This window comes from Mirounga leonina, unplaced genomic scaffold, assembly GCF_011800145.1.
Source record: "Mirounga leonina isolate KUSES-001 unplaced genomic scaffold, KU_Mleo_1.0 Mir_454, whole genome shotgun sequence".
Classification (NCBI taxonomy): domain Eukaryota; kingdom Metazoa; phylum Chordata; class Mammalia; order Carnivora; family Phocidae; genus Mirounga; species Mirounga leonina.
Window position 1 is genome coordinate 9,912,849 of NW_023270763.1, and position 20,818 is coordinate 9,933,666.

Genomic DNA, 20,818 nt, shown 5'->3' on the forward strand with positions numbered 1-20,818 from the left:
ATGGAGGGAAGAACGTATGGGAGAGGAAGGTGCGCGGGGTGCGGGCCGGGCGGGGCGCCGACCGGGGGCCGGGCGGGCGGGGGCGTCGCGCCGGGGCAGCCGGGGGAGCGGGCGCACGGGAGGGGGCCGGGCCGGGCGGCCGCGGAGGCCGGGTCTGCCGCGAGGCCGCGCCCCTGCCTCCTCGGGGATGAGCTCGCCCTTCCCAAGCCCTCAGGCCCCTCCCTGACGTGCTCCCACCCCGTTTCCCCCTCCTCGGCCCGGGGTGGGCCCCTCCTCTCTTTCATCCCCGCCTGCCCCCTCCCCCGACCGACGACCACCCGGGAGGAGTCCCAGGCGCTACCCGCCCGGCCCCGGCCTCCCTCCGCGTGCTCTGCCCACCCGGGGCTCGCACTGGGGCCATCCCTTATCCTGTCTCTCCGGCCGGGAAGAAAGAGGGGCTGGGGAAGCCGCAGCCCTGGGTCCGAGCTGCCCGCCCAGCTCTATGACCTTGAGCCGGGGGCTACGTGCCAGGCCTCAGTTTTCCCGTCTTTACAATTGGGAGCTGGGTCGTTGACCCCCGGTATTGGTGGTTGGGGGCCCGCATGGGCAGAGCAGAGATAAGCCTCCTCCAGGGAACTGTCGGCAGTATCCGGGGGGGCCCCCACCCCCTCTCCCTGCACCAAACCCAGTGCCTGCCAGCAGTCTTGGCTGGGAGGATGACTCTCATCCTAGTCTCCTCTTCAGCCCCTTTCCCCTTCCTGGGGCCCAAGGATTGGGTTGCAGGACGGTTAGGGCATGAAGACTGCCAAGACTCCCTCCTTGGGGGGTCCCCTTCCTGGGGTTTACCCAGCAGCCATCACAGAGGCTCACCTGGTCCAATGCAGGTCCCATTTATGCCAGCCCCTCCAGCCCTGCCCTTCCCTAGCTCCTGTCAGCCCTCCCCCAGGCCCCTGAAGGCCTCCTTGGGGCAAGGGCCCATCTCACTGTCACCTCTGCCTTTTGGTCCCTGCATCCTCATGGAGGGCCAGGCTGTGGCCTGGGAGCCTGACTGTATGACCAGGCTTGCCCTCTTCAGGACTCAGTTTCCCGATCTGTACAATGGGGAGGAGCAGGTTTGAGAGATCCTCCAGGACCCACCCAGCTCCAAGGATACCAGGCCCCTGGAATGACTAAGCATGCCTAATGGCCGGCTTGAGGAGGTGCCAGGCATCCCCAGAGCAGGTGTCTGGGAGTGCCCAGCTCTGCAGGCACAGCTGGGACTCAGATGAGGCCAGCACCTCTGGGCTTCCTGCCTTTCTCCTCCTATGGGGACTTCAGCTCTGGATACACCAACCCAGCCCTGTCCAGTCCCTGCCCTTTGAAGGTTCCTCTTCCTGGATGGGCAGGGGAGGAAAGGGGCTGTGACAAGAGTGTCACCTGCTGCCTTATCTCTAAATCCTGCTGCTTTCTTTCTCCCAATTGACCTTGCCAGACAGGAGTCGACCCAGAAGAATGCTCCTGCTGGAGATTGGACGTCCACTCCTCCTCTTCAGTTTACAGATAGGGAAACTGAGGCCCACAGAGGCTTCGCAAGTTAGCCCAGGTCTCAGCAAGACTCTCAGACCGGCGTCCTTTCTCCTTCTGCTAGGCACAGTGCCTAGGTGCTCTGTGTGTGTGCACGAGGATGTGCAGGTCCACGTGGGGTGGGCAGAGCAGGCTGGGCCTGCACCAGACCGCGCCTCCGGAGAGCGAGTCCTGACCCCCTGTGTCCTTGCAGGAAGTGAGTTGCCCGTGTGTGCGAGCTGCGGCCAGAGGATCTATGACGGCCAGTACCTCCAGGCCCTGAATGCGGACTGGCACGCAGACTGCTTCAGGTAGGGCACGCTGGCCGGGGTGGGGGTGCCCTAAGCAAGGCCTGCCAGCGACAAGAGGCTGGGTCAGCGGTCCGGGGAACCTGGCTAGTCCCTCTGGTGCCGTCGTCTCTGGTTGTGACTTCCAGCAAGTCCGTGGCCTCAGTTTCCCCACCTGTAAAAATGAGGCATTTGGACTAGAAGGTTCCCAAGGGCCTTTCTGTTCTGTCATTCTAGATCTCTAAGGAGAGGAGGGGGGAGACCTGCATTTCCACCGGTATTACTGAGGCCTACTGGCTCCTAGGCAGGGGGAGGCCGTGGAGGGCAGCGTGCTCCAGAGAAGGAAGGAAGATACAACCCAGGCCCCACTGTGAGCATGCACAGCCCAGTAGGGCCAGCCTTAGAGAGCTAACTCCAAGTGTCAGGGCTGTGGCCAGCCACAGGGAGACCCAAAGGTGGCCCAGCCACCCAGTAGGACCATCCTGAGAGGCAGGTGCAGGGGATGGCCTTAGAGTTAGCAGCACGGCCAGAACCGGGGTCTCAGAGACGTGAGATTTCCCTCATGGAGAAGTGTGGCAGGAAGCAGTTCCAGGCAACGGGCCTGGCAGGTGCCAAGGGTGCCGGGGTGACAGGGCAGGGCCAGTCAGCGAACAGCAGAGTTGAGGTGGGAAGGCATGGACCACCAGCTAAAGGGGTTTATTTTAGGCAGTGGGAACCTCTGGCAAGGTTTGTTTGTTTTTCTTTAAGAACATCGTCCAACATTTTCTGCGATGCAGGAAGGGCCAGGCACCCTGCTAAGGACTTTGTCTAGTAGATTTTGTGTTGTCTCCATTACTGGGGACACAGAGGTTAATTCTCTTGACCAAAGTCACACAGCCAGCGAGGGAAGTGAACACACAGCGCCCACCCTGGCTGGTGAGGCCAGAAGAGAGGCAGGTGCCAGGCCCGGGGCTCCCAGTCAGGCGTTCACAAGGAGGCCTTCAGGGACAAAGAGGGCTCTGGATAGGCGGAGACAGCCACACGCCCCGAGACAGACACGGGAAGAGCTCATCTGGTTGGAAAAGAGCGAGCGGAGGAGGCAAGGTTGGGATCAATTTGTGAAATGACCCCAAGGCCAAGATAAGGACCTTCCAAGGTCAGTAGGGAGTCAGCCGAGGGTTTTGCAGAAAGCAGGGGAGGGACGTGGGCAGAAGTGCTATTGAAAAATGCCATCCCAGTGGGCAGATGGCGGTGACTTGGCAGGGAAGGGACTGTCACAGTAGTTCAGGGATCTGAGCTCATAGGGCCTGACCTAGGACAGTGACTACAAATGGACAGAGGGGACAGTTCTGGCCAGTAGTCATATTAGCCGCTGTTAATCGGGCACTCTTAACGTTCCCCTTGACCCTGAACGACACAGGTTGGAACTGTGCCGGTCTCCTTATATGCAGATTTTTTACAGTACGATACCATAAATGTCTTTTCTTTATGAATTTTTTAATAACATTCTCTAGCTTACTTTGCTGTAAGAACACGGTAGGTACTACGTATAACACACAAAATATGTGTAAATTGGCTGTTGATGTTACGGGGATGGCTTCCGGTCAACAGGAGGCCATGAGTAGTTAAGTTTGGGGGAGCTGAAAGTTGCCTGTGGTTTGTGGCTATGTGGGGGTCGGTGCCCCTAACTCCTGCATTGTTCGAGGGCCAACTGGATTTCATTAAGCCTTCACCGTAACCCTGTGAGGTACCATGACTTGTGCAATTTGCATGCAAGCATGGGCTGGAGCCTGTGTTGGCCTCGCTCCCAAGTCACCGCAGAGGTGAAGAGGTGAGGGGTGCGGGAGCAGGGACTGGGGAACAGCAGGGGGAGCATCTGGAGTCGTCTGGGCTTTTGCCCTGGCTGCTGGGGAGGATGGCACTCCTTCAGCTCTCCTGGAGTTGGGGACCAGGTTGATGCTGAGCTGTGCCCAGCCATGTCGCGTTGAAATGCAGCGGGCCATCCAGTGTGGCAGTGCCCGGCCCCTGAGCTGGTGAGGTGGCCTGAGACCCGTCAGAGGTGGGAAGGCTGGAGAGGCAGCTCCCTGGGGCCAGGATGCTGAGATGGTGGACGGATTGCAGGATGGGGCCGAGAGGAACCGGGAAGAACTTTGGGGGCCCCGGTGCTGAGGGCGGGGAGGGAGGTGGAATTTAGGGAGACACGGGGGGAAGGCCGGGAATGCGGCGACAGAAGCCACAGCAGGGAAGCGGGGGGGAGGGCAGGGGGAAAGGATCTAGCGTTGGAGGGGGTCCCTGCCCTGTGACCAGGAGACAAGTAGGGCCCCAGGTCAGGGCAGTAGGCAGAAGGCTGTGCCACCGTCCCGGGTGTGATGGGGGTACAGGGGAGGCTCCCACAGTGAGAGGGGGCCCACAGGCAGTAAGAGCCACGGCGTCCGCATTCTGGCCTCCACAAGTGCTCCTGGCCCCGTGGTGTGCGGTTCTCCCAAAAGCCCCCAAATCTCAGCCAGGCCAACAGTGTCCTTACCCCCGTGACCGTTAGGAGGCACTGTCCGGGGGGAGTCGCTGCTTGCCCAGGCCCCATGGCCACCTGGCAGCCGGGCTCTGGACTCTACTTGCTTTGCCCCTCAGAGCCTCTCGGTGCCATGACATGGGGCTGGCACTGGCTCCCGGGGCCCCGAGTTCCTCGCGATGGGCGAGTTGAGAAGGCACACGGCCTGCCTCTGGCATTAGCACAGGGGGTCACTGTCACCACGGGGCCCGCTGCTTCCTCAGTTCTGCCTGTCCCACCTCCTGTGGGCCCCGCCTCTCGGCAGGTCGCGGCCACGCTGTGAGTGGTCCGAGCTTGGCTCTGGTCCAGCTGCTGGCCGGGGCGGTTCCTTCTCAGAAGCCACAGCACGCCGGCCTGGGGCCACTGGTGACATCTCCCCGGAGGCAGGGTGGGCTGGGCCCCCGGTGAGGAGGGGTCAGCGGGCAGCGGGCAGCGGGCACGGGGTTCAGAGCCTGGGCCAGGGTGCGGTGTCCCCCTCTCCGGGGGACCTTTCAGGCAGGGAGGACAGACCGTCCACGGAAGTCAACCTCTGTTCCCTTGGGAGCAGCTGCGGAAGAAGCAGCTGCTTTGGAGCTTGTCCCTGTCCCCAGAGAGTCCGGAGCCTCCGGTGCCTTTGTCCAGCTGGAGGCCCAGGGGCCTGGAGGGCGCTCTCTCAGGTGTACAGGGCTGAGGGCGGAGCGCGGACCACCTCCTCCCTGCCTGCACCAGAGCAGAGCCCAGGCAGAAGGCCCCCCAACGGCTTCCTGTTGTGGGCCCAGACCAAGTCCTCCTCAGCCACAGGCTGCATCCTCCTCCCCTGCTGTGTGGCCACGCTGGCCCCACCCTCTGCAGCCTCCAATCCTGAGGGCCTGGAGTAGGATGGGGAAGCAGCTGGCCCAGCCACCCCTGCGCTGCCCCCCTGCTGCAAGGGATGCTGGCCCTAAGAAGAAGCCACTTCCTCAGAGGAGCCAAGTAAGTCCAGAGGCCCCCCCACCCCCAAACTGGCCCAGACCTCAGGCAGGGCTCCTGGTGTGAGGGCCCCCTGGGGCCGGAGGCCACCGTGTGGGGCAGACCTACCTGGGACGGGGCTGCTCTGGGGGCAGGAGAACTGAAACTCCTCGGTCACTGTTGGCCGCCTGTTGGGGGAAGCAGGCCGGCCGCTGCTGAGACTTCTGGCCCTGTGGTCCGGTCTCCCGGCGAAGCTGGTCATCCAGCTGTTCTTCCTTCGCCCCTGGTTTCCAGGGATGTGGCCCTGGCTAGAGGGCATCCCTGGGAGGGATGGACCTGTCACTGCGGAGCTGGCCACTGCTCCCCCAGTGCAACCCTCAGTCCCCGAGCCTGGCTCCCAGGCTCCGTGCCTGCCTGGCCCTGGGCCGTCTCTGCACACCCTCAGTGCTTGCTGCTCCTCCCTTGACATCCCTGCTGGGGGCAGCAGCATGTGTGGGGGCGCCCCTGAGCGCCCCACCTGCCTCCTCTGGCTGGGGGCCGGATATGGGCCTGAGAGGTGAAGGGACGGACAGGGGCAGGGGCTCCTCAGTGCCTTCCACACACAGAGGTACACTGAGGCCCTGAGTGCCGGCACCAAGCTGCTCTGTGAGCCTGGACTGGATCCCCCGTCTGAGATGGAGGCCCAGCCGGCCGTGCCCCCCGGGAGCCGTTCTGGGGTGCTGGGGGTGGGACCTGCTCCAGGTGCAGTGTTCTCCGGGAACCACTTCCATTCTCTCTGGGTCCAGCATTTGTGGCTGGCTGGCATGGGACCTCAGCCCTCGGGGTGATGGCAGAGGCTGGCGGTGCAGGGGCATCCCAGCCGGGTGACCGAGCAGGCTTCAAGGAAGCAGTGACCCGGGGGCCTGCTGCGCTCCCCCAGCCCGTGGGGGAGTCCGCGCCCTGGTTGTCCAGGGCTGCTGCAGTGGGGAATGTTTGTGCGGGATGCGGGGGTAGGAGTCTGCAGGCTGGAGAAGAGCATTCTCTTCCCCCAGAGGAAGGCGAGCTGCGCCGGAGCCCCCAGCAGCCCACCCACCCAGAGGCAGGCGGGGGCCCTGCTGCCCGCAGCCTGGCAGCCAGCAGTGAGGGGGAGATTTCTTTGGGGACACTGCTGTGACGTGCTGTCTAGCCAGTGGAAGGGCAAAGTGAATCACTCACTGATGGCACAGGGTGCTCGGGCGGCGGGGGAGCCTCCCCAAGGTCACGGTGCGGTGCGCGCGCCCGCCTCTTGGTGGAGCCGGCTCCTCGGCCGAGCACCTTCCCGCCAGGTTAGAGGCCCCTGAGGGCGTGCGCTAGGGATCCCCCTCTTCCTGGGCAGCTGCCTTACTTGCCCCTTCGCCCACCCCGCAGTGAGATGTGCGCCCCCTAAGGGCGCCCCGGGGCTGGGGCCGCGTGTGCGGGGGCAGGAAGGGCTGAGGGTGACGTCATGGCTCGGGGCCAGCGTGGCTTCCGCTGCCTCCTCTCACATCCCTGGGCGGTCTCCGGAGGCCCGCCCTGCCCCACTCGCACCTTTCATAGGGAGAGCTCATCGGAGCCCCCCACCTCCTGGATGCACCCCCACCCCGGTGCATTCGAACCCGGGCATTTTGTGCCTTCTCCTCCCCAGCCCCCAGCCCCCGGCTGTGGTCCCCCGCCCCTCCCCTCAGGCTCCCAGACAATGGGGAACTGGCTGGATCCTCTTAAAGGGACAGTGTCCCACCAGCACTCTTGGCTGCCTTCCTCTTGTCCTCTTCATCCCCAGTTCCTAAAGAGCATCAGCGAGTGCCGTCAGTGCAACCACCCGTGTGCTGGCTGCAGGGGCTGAGGGTGCCCTGGCTGCTGGGCATCGGGCAGTCTCACTCAGGCCCCGGTCTTTGCCGCCCTCCCCTCTGCTGGATTGTTTCCTAACTGGGCGTGAGCTCTGAGCCTGGTACCAAGTCCCTGCCTGACCTTGGCACATAACCCAGAGTGCTCAGACAGCAGCAGAGTCGGGCAGATTCTCTGCTCACTGTGTATTCTGGCCCAGACGATTGTATGCAGCCAGGACCCTCCGTCAGGCTCCTCAAAACCCAGTGTGGCCCGTGCCCCTGCCGGCTGGCTCCCAGGGGGCATCCTGCATTTCTGCATTTGCTCATCCTGACTTAGCTGAGCTGCTGGTCCCCATCCAACTCACTCTTGGGTGGAAGGAAGCCAGGCATGTAGGTCTAGCTCCTGGCCTGTGGGATAACACAGAAGGAAGCAGGTGCATCATTTCGCCGCAGCTCCCTTCAGGGGCCCCAGCCCGGCCTCTCCCGCAGCCCCTCCCGACAGGACAGGGTGTCCTGGCCTTGATGACCGCACACCTGGGTGTTCTGCATGCACTGCTCCTCTGAAGGCGGGTGCAGGCGCTGGGGCCCTGGTTGAGCTGGGGTGAGCAGGGCTGGGCCGAGCCCCCTTCTTGGGGCTGCAGCACCCAAGGGCTGGATAAGGTCTAGGAAACAAGGAGATCCTCTGTCTTCACTGATCCTGGCTGGTGTCTGCTGAGCCACATTCCTGCCTTATATCGTAGTAGAACAGGGAGTAGCTTTGCTCTGGGTCTGTGGCCTCCGTCACGTGACCTTGGGCATTTAGAGCCTCCAGAGTTCATCTGCCTCGAGGTGGCCAGTGTGGATTAAGTACATTTGGCCAAGACAGTGGGCAGGTGCCAGCATTTGGTAGCTCTTCACAGCTCCACCGGGTCACTGCCATCTGCATCAGCCCACCCGCGTCCTAGGCACGCAGGTTCCATCCCCCCCCCCCCCACCGCACTGGCGAGCAAGAGCAAGTCATTTGTCTTCCCTGGGCCATCTGCCATGCCTGACAAGGGACAGGGGCTCAGATGTGAAGAGCATCTCTCACCCGGGGCGTGGCAGGTCGGCCAGATGATCGGGTGCGGTGGGTGGTCGTGCAGGTTGTGCACTGCGCAGAGGCTTCCAGCTGCGGGGCAAGAGAGGCTGAAGCCATCCCGGACTCCACCTGCTAAACCCTGGGCCCCAGCATAGGCTTCTTCTGCCCGAGGGAGGCACATCTTTTTCTAGTTCTTACAGAGGCACCTGCTGTGGGGGAAGGGGCTGAGCCAGACTAAGTCCCTGTGCCTCTTGCACCCAGGTGTTGTGAATGCAGTGCCTCCCTCTCGCACCAGTACTACGAGAAGGATGGGCAGCTCTTCTGCAAGAGGGACTACTGGGCCCGCTATGGAGAGTCCTGCCACGGGTGCTCAGAGCACATCACCAAGGGGCTGGTCATGGTAAGCGCCCCGCCCCACTCACACCCCACACCTGGTGCAGGCATATGTGTGTCCTCACGGGTTTCCCCTACCCCGGCTCTCTTCGGTTCTCCTTTTCACGGGCTCGGACTACCCCCTGCCTTCCGAGCCCGTTGGTCTGTCTGTGTGTCTCTGGAACCAGCATCCTAGAGCTGGTCAGCCAGGCCCCCAAAGTTGGCTTGGAGCTGCGCTTCCGAGAGGAGGCTGAGGGGAGGAGCTGTGGGGACTGAAGGGGTTGCTGAGCCGGGTTGTCCCTGCCACCCCCCTGCCAGGTGGCCGGGGAGCTGAAATACCACCCCGAGTGCTTCATCTGCCTCACGTGCGGGACCTTCATCGGTGACGGGGACACCTACACGCTGGTGGAGCACTCCAAGCTGTACTGGTGAGTGTGCGGGCCCCCTGCTAACCTGGGGTGCCCACCCCGTCCCGGGTCTTCCACACCGGGCTCCTTTCCCTTCCCGCGTGGGGCAGGTGTTAATAGAAGTTCGGTGTAGAAGTCACTGAGAAATGACACGGTTGTCACACTGAGAACTCCCGCCTCACACACCCGCTCTCCCGTGTCACGGAGGTGTGGTTCTGGCATGCACCCCGCAAGTTCAGACCCAGTCCCCAACTAGCCCCACGTTCAAGGGTTCCCACAACCCCTACAGTTTGAGAATTCACTAAGCGACTCCGAGAACTCTGGAAAGCCCCATACTTAGGATTACAGGGGTTTTTATAAAGGGCGCAGATCCCTTTTTATGAGGGCCAGCCTGCAGAAGTGACACCAAGAGCAAAGTGTGGGAGGAGGTCCCCAAATGTGGAGCTTCCATGCACCGCCCCCCCCCCCCCCCATGGAATCAGCACATGTGGCACCCCCACCTGCCCTGGCATCACCAGTTTTTATTGGGGTTTCATTATGTAGGCACCATTGATTGAATCATTGGGCGCATGATTGAACTTAATCTTCAGCCACCCCCGTCCCCACCTCCCCACCCCCCCTCCTCCAAGGTCGTAAGGCTGGGTCACAGGCCCCACCCCTCATCTAATCCCATGGTTGGTTCTTTCTGGTGACTGGCCCCCATCCTGCGTCCCCTGTTAACACAAGCTCAGGTATTCCAAGGATTTAGAGCCTCTTTCCCAGGAACCAGGACAAAGACCAGACAAATTTCTTTGTTATACAGTGCTGATAAAGCTGGATGCCCCGGGTGGCATGGCTTAGTCCCAAATGGGCTTTTAATGACTTCCTCCTGAACTGGATTTATCCACAGGCCTTTTTCTGGCCAGCTTACAGCATGACAGGAATAGAGGTGCCCAGAATGACTGAGCTCCAGAGAGCGGTAGGGGTTGGGCTGGATGTGCTCAGTTCCTGTTCCAGGCCTAGTGGGCAGCTACGACCCTCCTGTGGCGGGGAGCCGGAAGCGGGGGTGGGGAGGAGAGAAGAGCCAGGGGCTGGGAGATGGGGGGAGTGGTGATGCTGGTGATTGTCCTGACACTCTTTTCTTCCCCCTCTGTGGGTCCCTACCACCTGTGGCCCTTGCAGTGGACACTGCTACTACCAGACCGTGGTGACCCCTGTCATCGAGCAGATCCTGCCCGACTCCCCCGGCTCCCGCCTGCCCCACACAGTTACCCTAGTATCCATCCCAGCCTCAGCTCATGGCAAACGTGGCCTCTCAGTCTCCATCGACCCCCCACACGGCCCGCCAGGCTGCAGCACAGAGCACTCCCACACCGTCCGCGTCCAGGGGTGAGTGTGGCTGTGGCCATGGGTGCTGGGGGCAGGGGGGGGTGGACTCTAGGGCTGGGCAAGCATCTGGGCACCAATAGAACCCGGCTCTGACAACCTGGTGTGCCACATCCCTGGTCCAGTCATTCTTTTAAAAACTATGACAGGTGTTAGATAAAATATTTAAAACTTCTTTAATCCATGTATAACCCAACAAGAAAGAGGAGTAACCAGGTCAAGGATAATTGATGCAGGAAGCCTAGGAGCGTCAGCAGAACCAGGGAAGACAGCCGTGCCCTGAGGCAAATCGAAAATGAATGAACCTAAGCTTCAGTTTTTAAGTCCTTTCTTGGCTGGGCCTCTCAAAGCCCTGACCTGCTCGAGGAAGCTGGTCCTGCATTAGAGAATCCCTCCTCCATTAGGCTGAGATCCCAGAGGGCTCTCAGGGTGAGGATGAATGAGAAACAGACCACACCTTCCATCAGCCCCCCACTCCCAGAACTGAAAGATAAACTGATTTGAGCCTGAATGGAAGGGAGGGGGACTCTCCCCTGAGAATACATAAACTTGGGTTTGCAGACCAAATTCATATGCCTAGATGGCTCAAAAACCCCCAAGTCACAACTGTAAAAGTTTCAAGTACTTCCAATTGGCAGTGGTTCCCAGTCCCTGACAGAATCAGATGCAGATTTTTTTCATTGAATTTACTGAGCTAAGCGTCCCAAGGAAGATGGGCAATCCAGTGAAAAATCACTGAATGCATAAGGAAACAAGGCTCACTATGAGCGAGAGCCAGCAGAAACAACAGGAAGTAGAACCAGACCTACAGAACCTCCAGAGACTGGAATGATTGGAAACGATGTAAAATAATTACATTCAGTATGTTGTAATCAATAAGAGATGTTTGGAAAAAATAAGTAAAGAGCAAACAGATTTGGAAAAGAACCAAACAGAACCCCTAGAAACGAAATAATGGAAACCTCAGTACGTGGGTTTAACAGCGGAGTAGGGCTCTAAACTACCTAAGGGAGAAGCAGAAACAACAAAAGGATGAAAGCCGTGAAAGAGAGATTAGGACCCATGGAGGACAGAGGTTAGGACACATGGAGGCCATTTGGCATCCCAGGAGAAGCACGAGATGGTGGGAGGGAGGCGGTATTTGAAGATACAGTGGCCATAGAGAATAGACAAATCATCTTCAAAGGGGGGGTGGGGCAGCTGATTTCTCAACAGTAACAGTGGAAGCTGGAAATAAGCGAAATGATGTGTTCAATGCCCTGAGCAAAAAATAACCATCAGCCTAAGATTCATTCTGTCCTTGATGAAAATACTCTTCCAGAAAGGGAGAGAAATAAAAACATGTTCAGGCAGACCAGATTCAGGGAACCAGGATTGGATGTGAGCAGGGCATCCCTAACGAAGGTTCTAAAGGATGTAGAAAAGGTTTGAAACGCAAGAAGGAAGGCAGATAAAGGAGCCAGCCCAGTGGCCAGCACGCTGTGTGACGCTGAGTCAGAACCCCCTGTCCTCTCTGGGCTTTAGGGTCTTCGTCTGTACAGGGAGGAAGTTGGGCACCTTGGAGCCTTCTAAGATCTCTCCTGGGCTTTGATGGACTCCTTGAGAAGTAGCTTTAAATGTCCCCCGAGCGGGCATGCGAGCCAAGCGCCAGCTTCCATGGGGTCCCGCGCACGCCTCTCCCACAGCTGTCCAGTCCCGGCTCCACAGCGAGGCACTGGTCAGGAGGGGAGGCGGTGCCGGGGACGGATGCAAGGCCGGCAGCTACCTCGGATACACAAGCGGACAGACAGACTGGTGAGAGAGACAGGGGGAGCTCCCAGACCAGCTGCTCTCTCGAAACCAGGCAGGATTTGGAAACAAAAAGCCAACAGCACCTCCTCCCTGCCTCCCTCAGCTTTTCGTTGTCCTTCATGACCTTGACATTTACGAAGAGCATGGGCTGATAAGTAGAATGCCCCCCCCCCAGCTGGGTTCGGCTGCTGCGTCCGCTTTGTCGGATTCAGGTTATGCATTCTGACCTGCTGCGGCATTCATGATGCCGTGTGCTTCCTGCATCCTCCGACCGGACCCACGAAGTCAATAAAGCATGCCCTTTATTGGGGATGTCGCCTTTGTTTACTTGGTTAAAGTACAGTCAGTTGTCTGCTGTCCAGGATATTGTTTTTCCCTTTGAAACATAATCAATAAGTCATTTGTGAGATTTGAATCTGTAAATACCCTGCCCCCGGCAGCCTGTCCCCACATGGTTTTAGCATCCGTGGTGGATTCTTAGCTGTATCACTTAACTTCTGCAATGGCTGCATGGTGATGACTGCCCAACTCTCTTCTTCCTTTCGCACAAATGACCTGCCTTTCCAGGGAAAGGCAGAGCTTCCCCACCTACCCACCCACCCCCGTGTGAGAATATACTCTTGATAACGGAGAATTTTTATGAAACTTTTCCTTTTTTTTTTGAGAGAGCGAGTGCACACACGAGGAGGGGAGAGGGGCCGAGGGAGAGAGAGAAAATCCCAAACAGGCTTCACGCTCAGCTCAGAGCCGACGTGGGGCTCGATCTCACGACCCTGAGGTCATGCATGACCTGAGCCGAAACCAAGAGTCAGACGCTTAACTGACTGTGCCACGCAGGTGCCCCCTTACGAAACCTTTTTCTTAAAGTCCCCGGTCTCCTTTCTGTTCCACTCCCTACCCCTTCCCCATCTCAGGGCAGAGACAAAGTAAACATCCCTTAAGAAGCTTTTGTGAAGACAAAGTGAAAACAAGGTAACCAAGGAGTTCAAAGAAGCAAGTAAAGTTGGCAAATTGGCCATCCCACGGGTTCGAGAAGGGTGCCATCCTGTCTCTAGCCTGCAGCTGTGGCGAGGGTGGGCTGCTAGCCCTGTAATGCTGACTCTGGAGGAGTGGAAGGAAGCCTTAGCCTCATCTTGTGGGGCCAGTTTGGGAATCTGGAAGCCAAAGGATCCAGACCCTCTGAGGACTCATCTCGTGCCGCTCATCTGCCTGAAACACACGGGGCAGTTGGAAGGCTCGGTCTGTCCTCCGTGGCAGAGACCGCACTCTGCCCAGCGGGAGCCCCTGAGCCTCCAGGATGGAGCAGCAAAGACCACTTCTCTCCACTTTCACACCCACAGCCGACATCCGTAATCAATGACAGAATTCTTCCCCACCAAACCAGAACTCCAGATTCTAGACCGGTGCCATCTGTCAGGGCATGCAACATAGAAATTAATTTGCCTCCACACCCCGATCTGATCCCCTCGGCCTTGGCTTCCTGTCAAGGCTCCAGGGGATAGGCGGGCAGGGGCCTGACCACTACTGTCTCTACGCACAGGGTGGACCCAGGCTGCATGAGCCCAGATGTGAAGAATTCCATCCATGTCGGAGACCGGATCCTGGAAATCAATGGCACGCCCATCCGGAATGTGCCCCTGGATGAGGTATGGGTCCCGAGTCTGGTGAGCAGGATTGGAGTGCCTTCACGCCTGACTCCTCCCCCACCACCTTGGACTCACCTGTCCGCGCATCCGCTCTCCCCAGATTGACCTGCTGATCCAGGAGACCAGCCGCCTGCTCCAGCTAACTCTTGAGCACGACCCCCACGACACGCTGGGCCATGGGCCGGGGCCTGAGCCCAGCCCCCTGGCCTCCCCAACTCTTACTCCCAGCGGGGAACTGGGCAGCTCTCCCCGGCAGAAGCCTGTCTTGTAAGTCAGCGCCGTGCCTTGTTGTATCCAGATACTTCCACGGACGCCGGGCCTCAGGGGGATGGGGCCTGGTCCTTGATCTCCAGGAGCTCCCAGTCTGGTGGGCGAGTCAGCCTTGCAGGAAAGCAGGCCAGCAGGGGGTGCAGAGGGCTAAGATGGGGTCATGAGAGGTGGGAAAGCAGGGGACCCAGCTTCCCCGGCTGGGGGTTACAGAGCGCTCCCAGGGTGGACCGGCGCCTTGGCTTCAAGGAACAGCAGGTAGGTAGCTCAGGACGATGGGAGCACCGAATGTCGTTGGGAAGGGGTGGGCCCCCTAAAGGGCGTGTTTCAGAGACCGCTCTGGTCCCCTGTGCACAAGGGTGCCCAAGCCGAGAGATGGCTCGCGGGCCATTGCAGGGTCCAGGCAGGAGGTGCCAGGGACCCCATACTCTCTTGAAGGGAGGGGGAGCACAAGGAAGAAACCCAGAGGCAGCCTGATCCTCGCTCCACTCACCGTGAGGCCTGCTCAGGACTCCGGGCAAAGATTTTTGGGGGATACCTTCTGGGGAAATCGCGTTTACTCTAAGGAACGGTGGTGGTGAAGGCCTGTAGTTGCTCCTTGCATGCATTTGTCAGGAGTTCTAGCTGCCCTGTGGAGCCAGCTACACGGCCGGCCTACGGCCTCCTGGCCAAGCTGTCTCTGCACCCCAGGGCCTGGCACCTGAATGCTGGGAGACAAAGCATCTGACCTGGGCTACCAGGCAGAGAAGGCCAAGGGTGGACGGTCCTGCGGAGGCCACCTGCAGGATGGCAGGCCTAGGGCACGGCTCTGGGTGCTGGCGTCAGGATGGGGCGAGAGCCTTACGACCGCCCAGGAGATCCGCCCTGTGCCACGCTGTCCCGCACCGCGGTGGGGGTGCTGATTGTACGTGGACTGGCGTGGACGGGAGCGTGGCAGGCAGGAGGAAGGGGTTAGGGCTGCTGGTGCCCAGCTGCCCCGTAGACACTGAGCACAGCGTGTGCCTCCCCAGGAGGAGCTACAGCATCGACAGGTCTCCGGGTGCTGGCTCACTGGGCTCCCCAGCCTCCCAGCGCAGGGACCTGGGGCGCTCCGAATCCCTGCGCGTGGTCTGCCGGCCACACCGCATCTTCCGGCCATCAGACCTCATCCATGGGGAGGTGCTGGGCAAGGGCTGCTTCGGCCAGGCCATCAAGGTACGAGGTGGGCCTGCGCAGGGGTGGGGCCGGAAGTGGGAGCGGGGGACGGTGCAGGTGAGACCCTTCAGTCCTCCTGCCTCCCTCCACTGCCTCCAGGAACCCACAGTGGAAGGGGCACCCGGCTTCCAGACTCCCTAGCCCATACTCTTGCCCCTCTGGGCTTCCCGGAGCTGGTTAGGGGGAGGGGACTGCCCTCAGAGAGACCCCAAACCTTATGTGGAGGACGTGGTTGGAAGGTGGGGGGTGGGAGGGTGACCCAGGCTGATCCAGAAGGCTCCCTCCCCGGGGGCCCTGTACTGAGCCTGAGGCCAACCCCTCATGGCCCCTCCACTGCTCACCCCCTCCCACGCTCCCCTGGTAGAGACCTAAGCCCTTCCCTGGCTCTGATGTCCCCTGGCTGTGACCAGGCTGGAAGGTTCAGGATCATACAGAAGGTGCCCATCAGGCCCTGTGCCTGGTCCCCTTCCCAGGGGGGGCAGGGGGGGGGCAGATAGTCCCTGGCAGAGCCACCATTCGACCTCCAGGAGACCGCCCAGCAGAGCAGAGGACAGAGAGCTGGGCCCTGGGTCGGTGGTCCTGGACCTGAGCCCCAGCCACCGCCTGCCCTCCTGCTGGGTGACCTTGGACGCTCTCGGCAGCCTCCTGAGGCCCCACTGCCTCATCTGTGAGGGAATCAATAAGTCCTGCCCCTCGGGGGCTGGGGGCATCACCTGAAATGCCCACGAAGAGCTTCAAGCCTGGTGTGTCCGTCTCCCCCGCAGTTTGGGGGTGCGGCTAGGGCCTCCTGCAAGGCAGGCAGAGAGCAGAGCCTCTGATGGTACTGAGTCGCCGTGCCTCGGTGTCCCCACAACAGGTGACGCACCGGGAGACAGGCGAGGTGATGGTGATGAAGGAGCTGATCCGGTTCGACGAAGAGACCCAGAGGACATTCCTCAAGGAGGTCAGTGAGCAGAACTGCCACCCCCTCAACGGAGAGGGGTGACACAGGGTTCCGGGAGGATGGGACGCTCGAGTCACACACTGGAAGAAGAGAGAGTATCTCGCCAGGAGAGCGAGAGGGGCAAGGGCATCGCTGGGGGTGGGCGCAGCGCACGCAGACCACACGGTGGCCGGCAGGTGTGGCGTGGGCCGGGCAGGCGGGGACTCGTCCACCTTCGGGACCGGTGGTGGCCTCTGGCGGGGCAGCGGAGGGAGAAGGAGACTGGGGCACAGCCCCCGGCCTAGCCTGTCTGCACCCCACCAGGTGAAGGTCATGAGATGCCTGGAGCACCCCAATGTGCTCAAGTTCATCGGGGTACTCTATAAGGACAAGAGGCTCAACTTCATCACGGAGTACATCAAGGGGGGCACCCTCCGGGGCATCATCAAGAGCATGGTGAGTGCCCGGGCAGAGGCCCCACCTGCTGCCCCGTCCCGCCACCAGCACTGTGGGCCCTGGGCAGGCAGCTGCTCTCTCGGCCCCCTTGGCCCCTTCAGCGGGCTTGGCCTCCGGTCTCCAGGGCCCTCCAAACCCTGATTCTGAATCAGACAGGGAGCGACCAAGTCCCAATTAAAGCTCACGTCCAGAGAGGGCAGCAGCTTCGCCGAGGGGACACACAGGCTGTTTCGGGGTGGCCGCCCTGTGGACCCCCGGCCTGGCCCAGAGCAGCCAGACCCAGCCTTACCTGCCATGGGGCGGAACACCTCAGGAAAGGCACCTTTGTTACCTCTCCTCTGGGAGCTTTTTTACTATTTACTATGTTCTGCAAAATTCGGAACTTTGTTGAAGGCCTTGGAGAAAAATTGCAAATGCAAACTGAGAACGTATTTGGGGAGGAGCTTGTAAGCACCTGGTACTCTCGGACGGTGCCCCATCTCGGCATCCCCCTGAGCCCAAGCGCTCCTGTTCCCTTCCTGCACCCCAGATGCCTCCTTCCCTCAGACTGGGTCCCTGCAGGCCCCTAAGGTGCGACTTCTCAGAAAGAATTCTGTGGTCAAGTACAATTTGGAAACGCCAGGCTACACCCTCTTGGGCGTCCTCACTGCACTCTGGTCTTTTATATGCTCTGATGTCCTCAGCCCCCACTTGAGGTCTCCGGCGGGGGTGGGGGGATGGGGTGAGAGAACCAGGCGTCTCCCCAGATGAACTGAGCCCAGAGCCCTACTCGCTAGTGCTCAGTAGGCGCTCTCATTGGCCCCGTCTGTCTCTGCCCGTACAGGAAAATAGGTGCAGATTTTCTAAAAACCTGAAAGAATGGGATTGTGTTGAAGATAGAGGGTTTTTTCCCCCAAAGAGCTGGATCGGGAGCTACAGAGGAGTATCCCCCACTTTATGTTTGAAATCACGTACTGGAAAATGACGTTTTTGAGTTAATCCACCCACACCCCTTAGATGCGGACAGGTGTGGGGGCAAGAGAGAGTTGGGGGGTGGGGGTCATTGGACTCTCCGGGACACCTGCTGCCTTGGCTTCTCTCTGCCCCAACCGTTCTGCCACCATGACCCCGTTGGCCCATCCTGGCCCCTTCTCTCCTGCCCCCTCAGGACAGCCAGTACCCGTGGAGTCAGAGGGTGAGCTTTGCCAAGGACATCGCTTCAGGGATGGTGAGTAGGCTTGGGGAGGGGGTGGGAGGGGGTGGGGGCTGGGTGATCTGCCCCCACTTATGAAAAGATTCTGTCCCACTAACCTAAAACTTGACGAGGAAGTCAGAGACAGAAGCTATCAGGAAACTCTGAGAAAGAGCAGGGGGGGATCAGATGGGGGTGGGAAGAGCACCCCTCACTCGCCCGATTGGGGCAGCCTCTGGGGAGCCAGGGCTGGGCTGGGCCGGGACCCCTCAGCACAGCGGCCTCCTGACCTCCATGCCCCCTGCCCCCAGGCCTACCTTCACTCCATGAACATCATCCACCGGGACCTCAACTCCCACAACTGCCTGGTCCGAGAGGTGAGCCGCCTGGGCCCGGGGAGGGAGACCGCAGGAGGCCTGCCCCGCACACTCCTAGCCTCGGGGGCCCTTTTGGGGACGGGGGTCCTGGCTCGCCCCCTCCACTCCTCCTCGGGCCATGCGGAAGTAGTGCTAGGAGGCAGACGACCTGGCTCAGCCGTTTACTTGGACTGTGGCTCCAGCCCTCTGAGCCGTCAGCATCCCAGGTTGTTAGGAGGCTCTGAGAAATGGATAAAGGAGAAAGTGACGGGTCATCTGTGATGGCTCGTGAGCATGGCGTTGCCAGAACAGTCCACGGCAGGGTGGCCAGGCCTACCACACGCCGCAGGAACCCTGCAGGCCTGGAGCAGGGCCTGAGCCGGCCTCTGAGAGGCTCTAGGGCCACATACTGAAGTGGGGAAGTGCGGGGTGGCGGGGGGAGGGCGGCGAGCCCAGGGTCTGAAGGGTGGGGACGGAGGGGACCATAGGCTGTCCACAGGAGGCAGTGGGGGGTGGCCGACCATGCCCAGCTGGAGAGGTAGGACACGCACATCACAGAGAACCACAGACTGGATGGCTTGGAATGACTGAAATGCACTCGCAGGGTTCAGGAAGCAAGGTCCTGAACCAAGGTGTTGACAAGGTGGGCTCCTTCTAGAGGCTCTGAGGGTGAATCTGTGCCATGCTTCCCTCCCGGCTTCTGGAGGCTCCTGGTGCCGCTTGGCATTCCTTGGCCGGCAGCCACGTCATTGCAGCCTCTGCCTGAGTCTCCCCGCCGTGTGTCCTCTTCTTACAAAGACAGCAGGCACTGGATTTAGGACCCCCCCCCCCCCCCGATCTAGCATAACCTCATCTGAACTAGTAGTATCTGCAAAAGTCCTGTTTCCGAATACAGTCACTTTGAGAATTTAAGTGGACATGAATTTGGAGAAGGAGACTCTTCATTGCACTACGGGCAGGTTGAAATCAGGCCTGGAGGAAGAAGTTTCTCCAGGCAGGCTTTTGCCAAACGAATTCAGTACAGGAAGTGTTTCAGGCCTGGCGGTATGACAGGAAGCAGTGAGTTGATCACCCTGGAGTCGGCGGGGCAGGGGGTGGGGGCGGGTGTCTCAGCCCACTGGGAATTTCCAGGAGGCTCTGGGGGCTCGTGGGCTCAGAAGGCAATGCGGGGAAAGCAGTGGGCGGTGAGCACAGACAGGTGGGCGAGGCTCGAGCCCTCTCACACTGCTCCTGCTGGCGATGAGCGTCACCGCAGGGCTGAGCCCATGTGGTGTGCGAGGCCGGGAAAGGGTGACCTGTCACAGCTTCCACTCTGCAGCAGGGGGCAACCCCTGAGAATCTGATGAGAGTTGTGAGCTCCCCCCCCAACCCCCGCATCCCCAGAATCCATCTCTGCACAAACCAAAACCTCTGCCTACCATTTGTGGCCTCTGAGAATCCGGTGGTCACCCGTGGCTGGTCTCCCTGGAGCTGTCTCCCATAGCAGGGTCTGGGCCCTACCGTACCGTTAGTCCCTGGGGGACTCTTCAAAAGTGGAGGCCCTCAGAGGGATGGGGCGGGAATCAGTGCTAGAACAGTCCTGGCAGACCCCGCGCATGCTCAGCCCCTTCCACCTGCTGTCTTTGTAGTTTTCTCTAGGCAGCTGTCTGCGTTGGTGTCACTCCCAGAGGTGACAGAGTCCTTCCCTTCAGAGTGAGCCTGGTCCTAAGCCCCGCCTGGCTGGGGCCCTGCCGCCTCCACCTCTGTGCCCACTCCTCAGTGTCCGGGCACCGTGGCCAATCCTGGGGCTGGCACGTTAGCGGACCTCCCCAGCCCCCTGACTTGGCACCAGGGCCCCAGGGTTCCCTGCCTGCCCCCTGGCCTTCAGGGGGGCCCCCTCCCTGATTGTCCCATCTTGCGGGGGATACACAGCCGTCAGCATCTCCACTCCGCGGGGTTCCGGGCCTAGAGGGGCTCCTGCAAACTGAAAACAGTGGAGCTGACCAGCTGGATGGCCTTGGGCAACTTTCTTAACTTTTCTGGGCCTGAGTAATATCATGTGTAGGGTATAAAAACAACATGCACCTCCCCAGACTGTTGGAGGGAGGAGTAGGAGAGAAAGCTGTCCGGGGCCAAGCAGAGGACCTGGGTCTTGAATGAGAACCACCACCTCCCTCGCACGGCCGGGTGGCCCCGGCGCCCTGATGGGGCGGACACAGTACTCCCAGACCCCCAGGTGTCCGAGGCGTGTCCTCGGAGCCGTCTGCGGATCGGGCCCGACTAGGCGTGGGGTGCGCAGGTGGTGCCAGGAGCCTATCTCAGTGAGGCCCCGCTTCCTTGTCACGTCAGAACAAGAACGTGGTGGTGGCCGACTTCGGGCTGGCCCGGCTCATGGTGGAAGAGAAGACACAGCCCGAAGACCTGCGAAGCCTCAAGAAGCCGGACCGCAAAAAGCGATACACGGTGGTGGGCAACCCCTACTGGATGGCGCCCGAGATGATCAATGGTGAGTGGGCCGGCCCGCCCGTCACATGTGTCCAGGCCCAGCGGGTCCAGGCAGGTCTGCGGCCCCCCCCAGTCCCCGGCCCCCGCCTCCTCCTCGGCTCCCTCCTCGGGTCCTGTGACTCCTTTCCTGTCCCGCTGTAACAAATCACCACCCGCTTGCCTTAAAAACCAAATTATCACCTAGTCCTGGGAGTGGGAAGTCAGCGTCGGTCTCGCCGGCCTGAAGTCAGGTGTCGGCTGGGCTG

General features: G+C 60.5%; 1 protein-coding gene across 4 annotated transcripts in view; it reads left to right on the forward strand.

Annotated features, from left to right (window-relative positions):
* The first annotated feature begins 7 nt into the window (after nucleotides 1-7).
* Nucleotides 8-20,818, forward strand: part of LIMK1 (LIM domain kinase 1) — a 51,148-nt gene continuing 30,337 nt past the window's right edge. For all 4 annotated transcript variants that reach the window (XM_034988665.1, XM_034988664.1, XM_034988663.1 and 1 more), the window contains exons 1-13: nucleotides 8-29; nucleotides 1,736-1,832; nucleotides 8,404-8,542; nucleotides 8,833-8,942; nucleotides 10,083-10,289; nucleotides 13,618-13,723; nucleotides 13,824-13,990; nucleotides 15,001-15,184; nucleotides 16,041-16,127; nucleotides 16,431-16,562; nucleotides 17,710-17,769; nucleotides 18,045-18,110; nucleotides 20,418-20,574. In XM_034988665.1, the coding sequence (XP_034844556.1) occupies nucleotides 17-29; nucleotides 1,736-1,832; nucleotides 8,404-8,542; nucleotides 8,833-8,942; nucleotides 10,083-10,289; nucleotides 13,618-13,723; nucleotides 13,824-13,990; nucleotides 15,001-15,184; nucleotides 16,041-16,127; nucleotides 16,431-16,562; nucleotides 17,710-17,769; nucleotides 18,045-18,110; nucleotides 20,418-20,574 (1,525 nt within the window). In that variant the 5' untranslated portion in view covers nucleotides 8-16. The remainder of the gene's footprint in view (nucleotides 30-1,735; nucleotides 1,833-8,403; nucleotides 8,543-8,832; nucleotides 8,943-10,082; nucleotides 10,290-13,617; nucleotides 13,724-13,823; nucleotides 13,991-15,000; nucleotides 15,185-16,040; nucleotides 16,128-16,430; nucleotides 16,563-17,709; nucleotides 17,770-18,044; nucleotides 18,111-20,417; nucleotides 20,575-20,818) is intronic.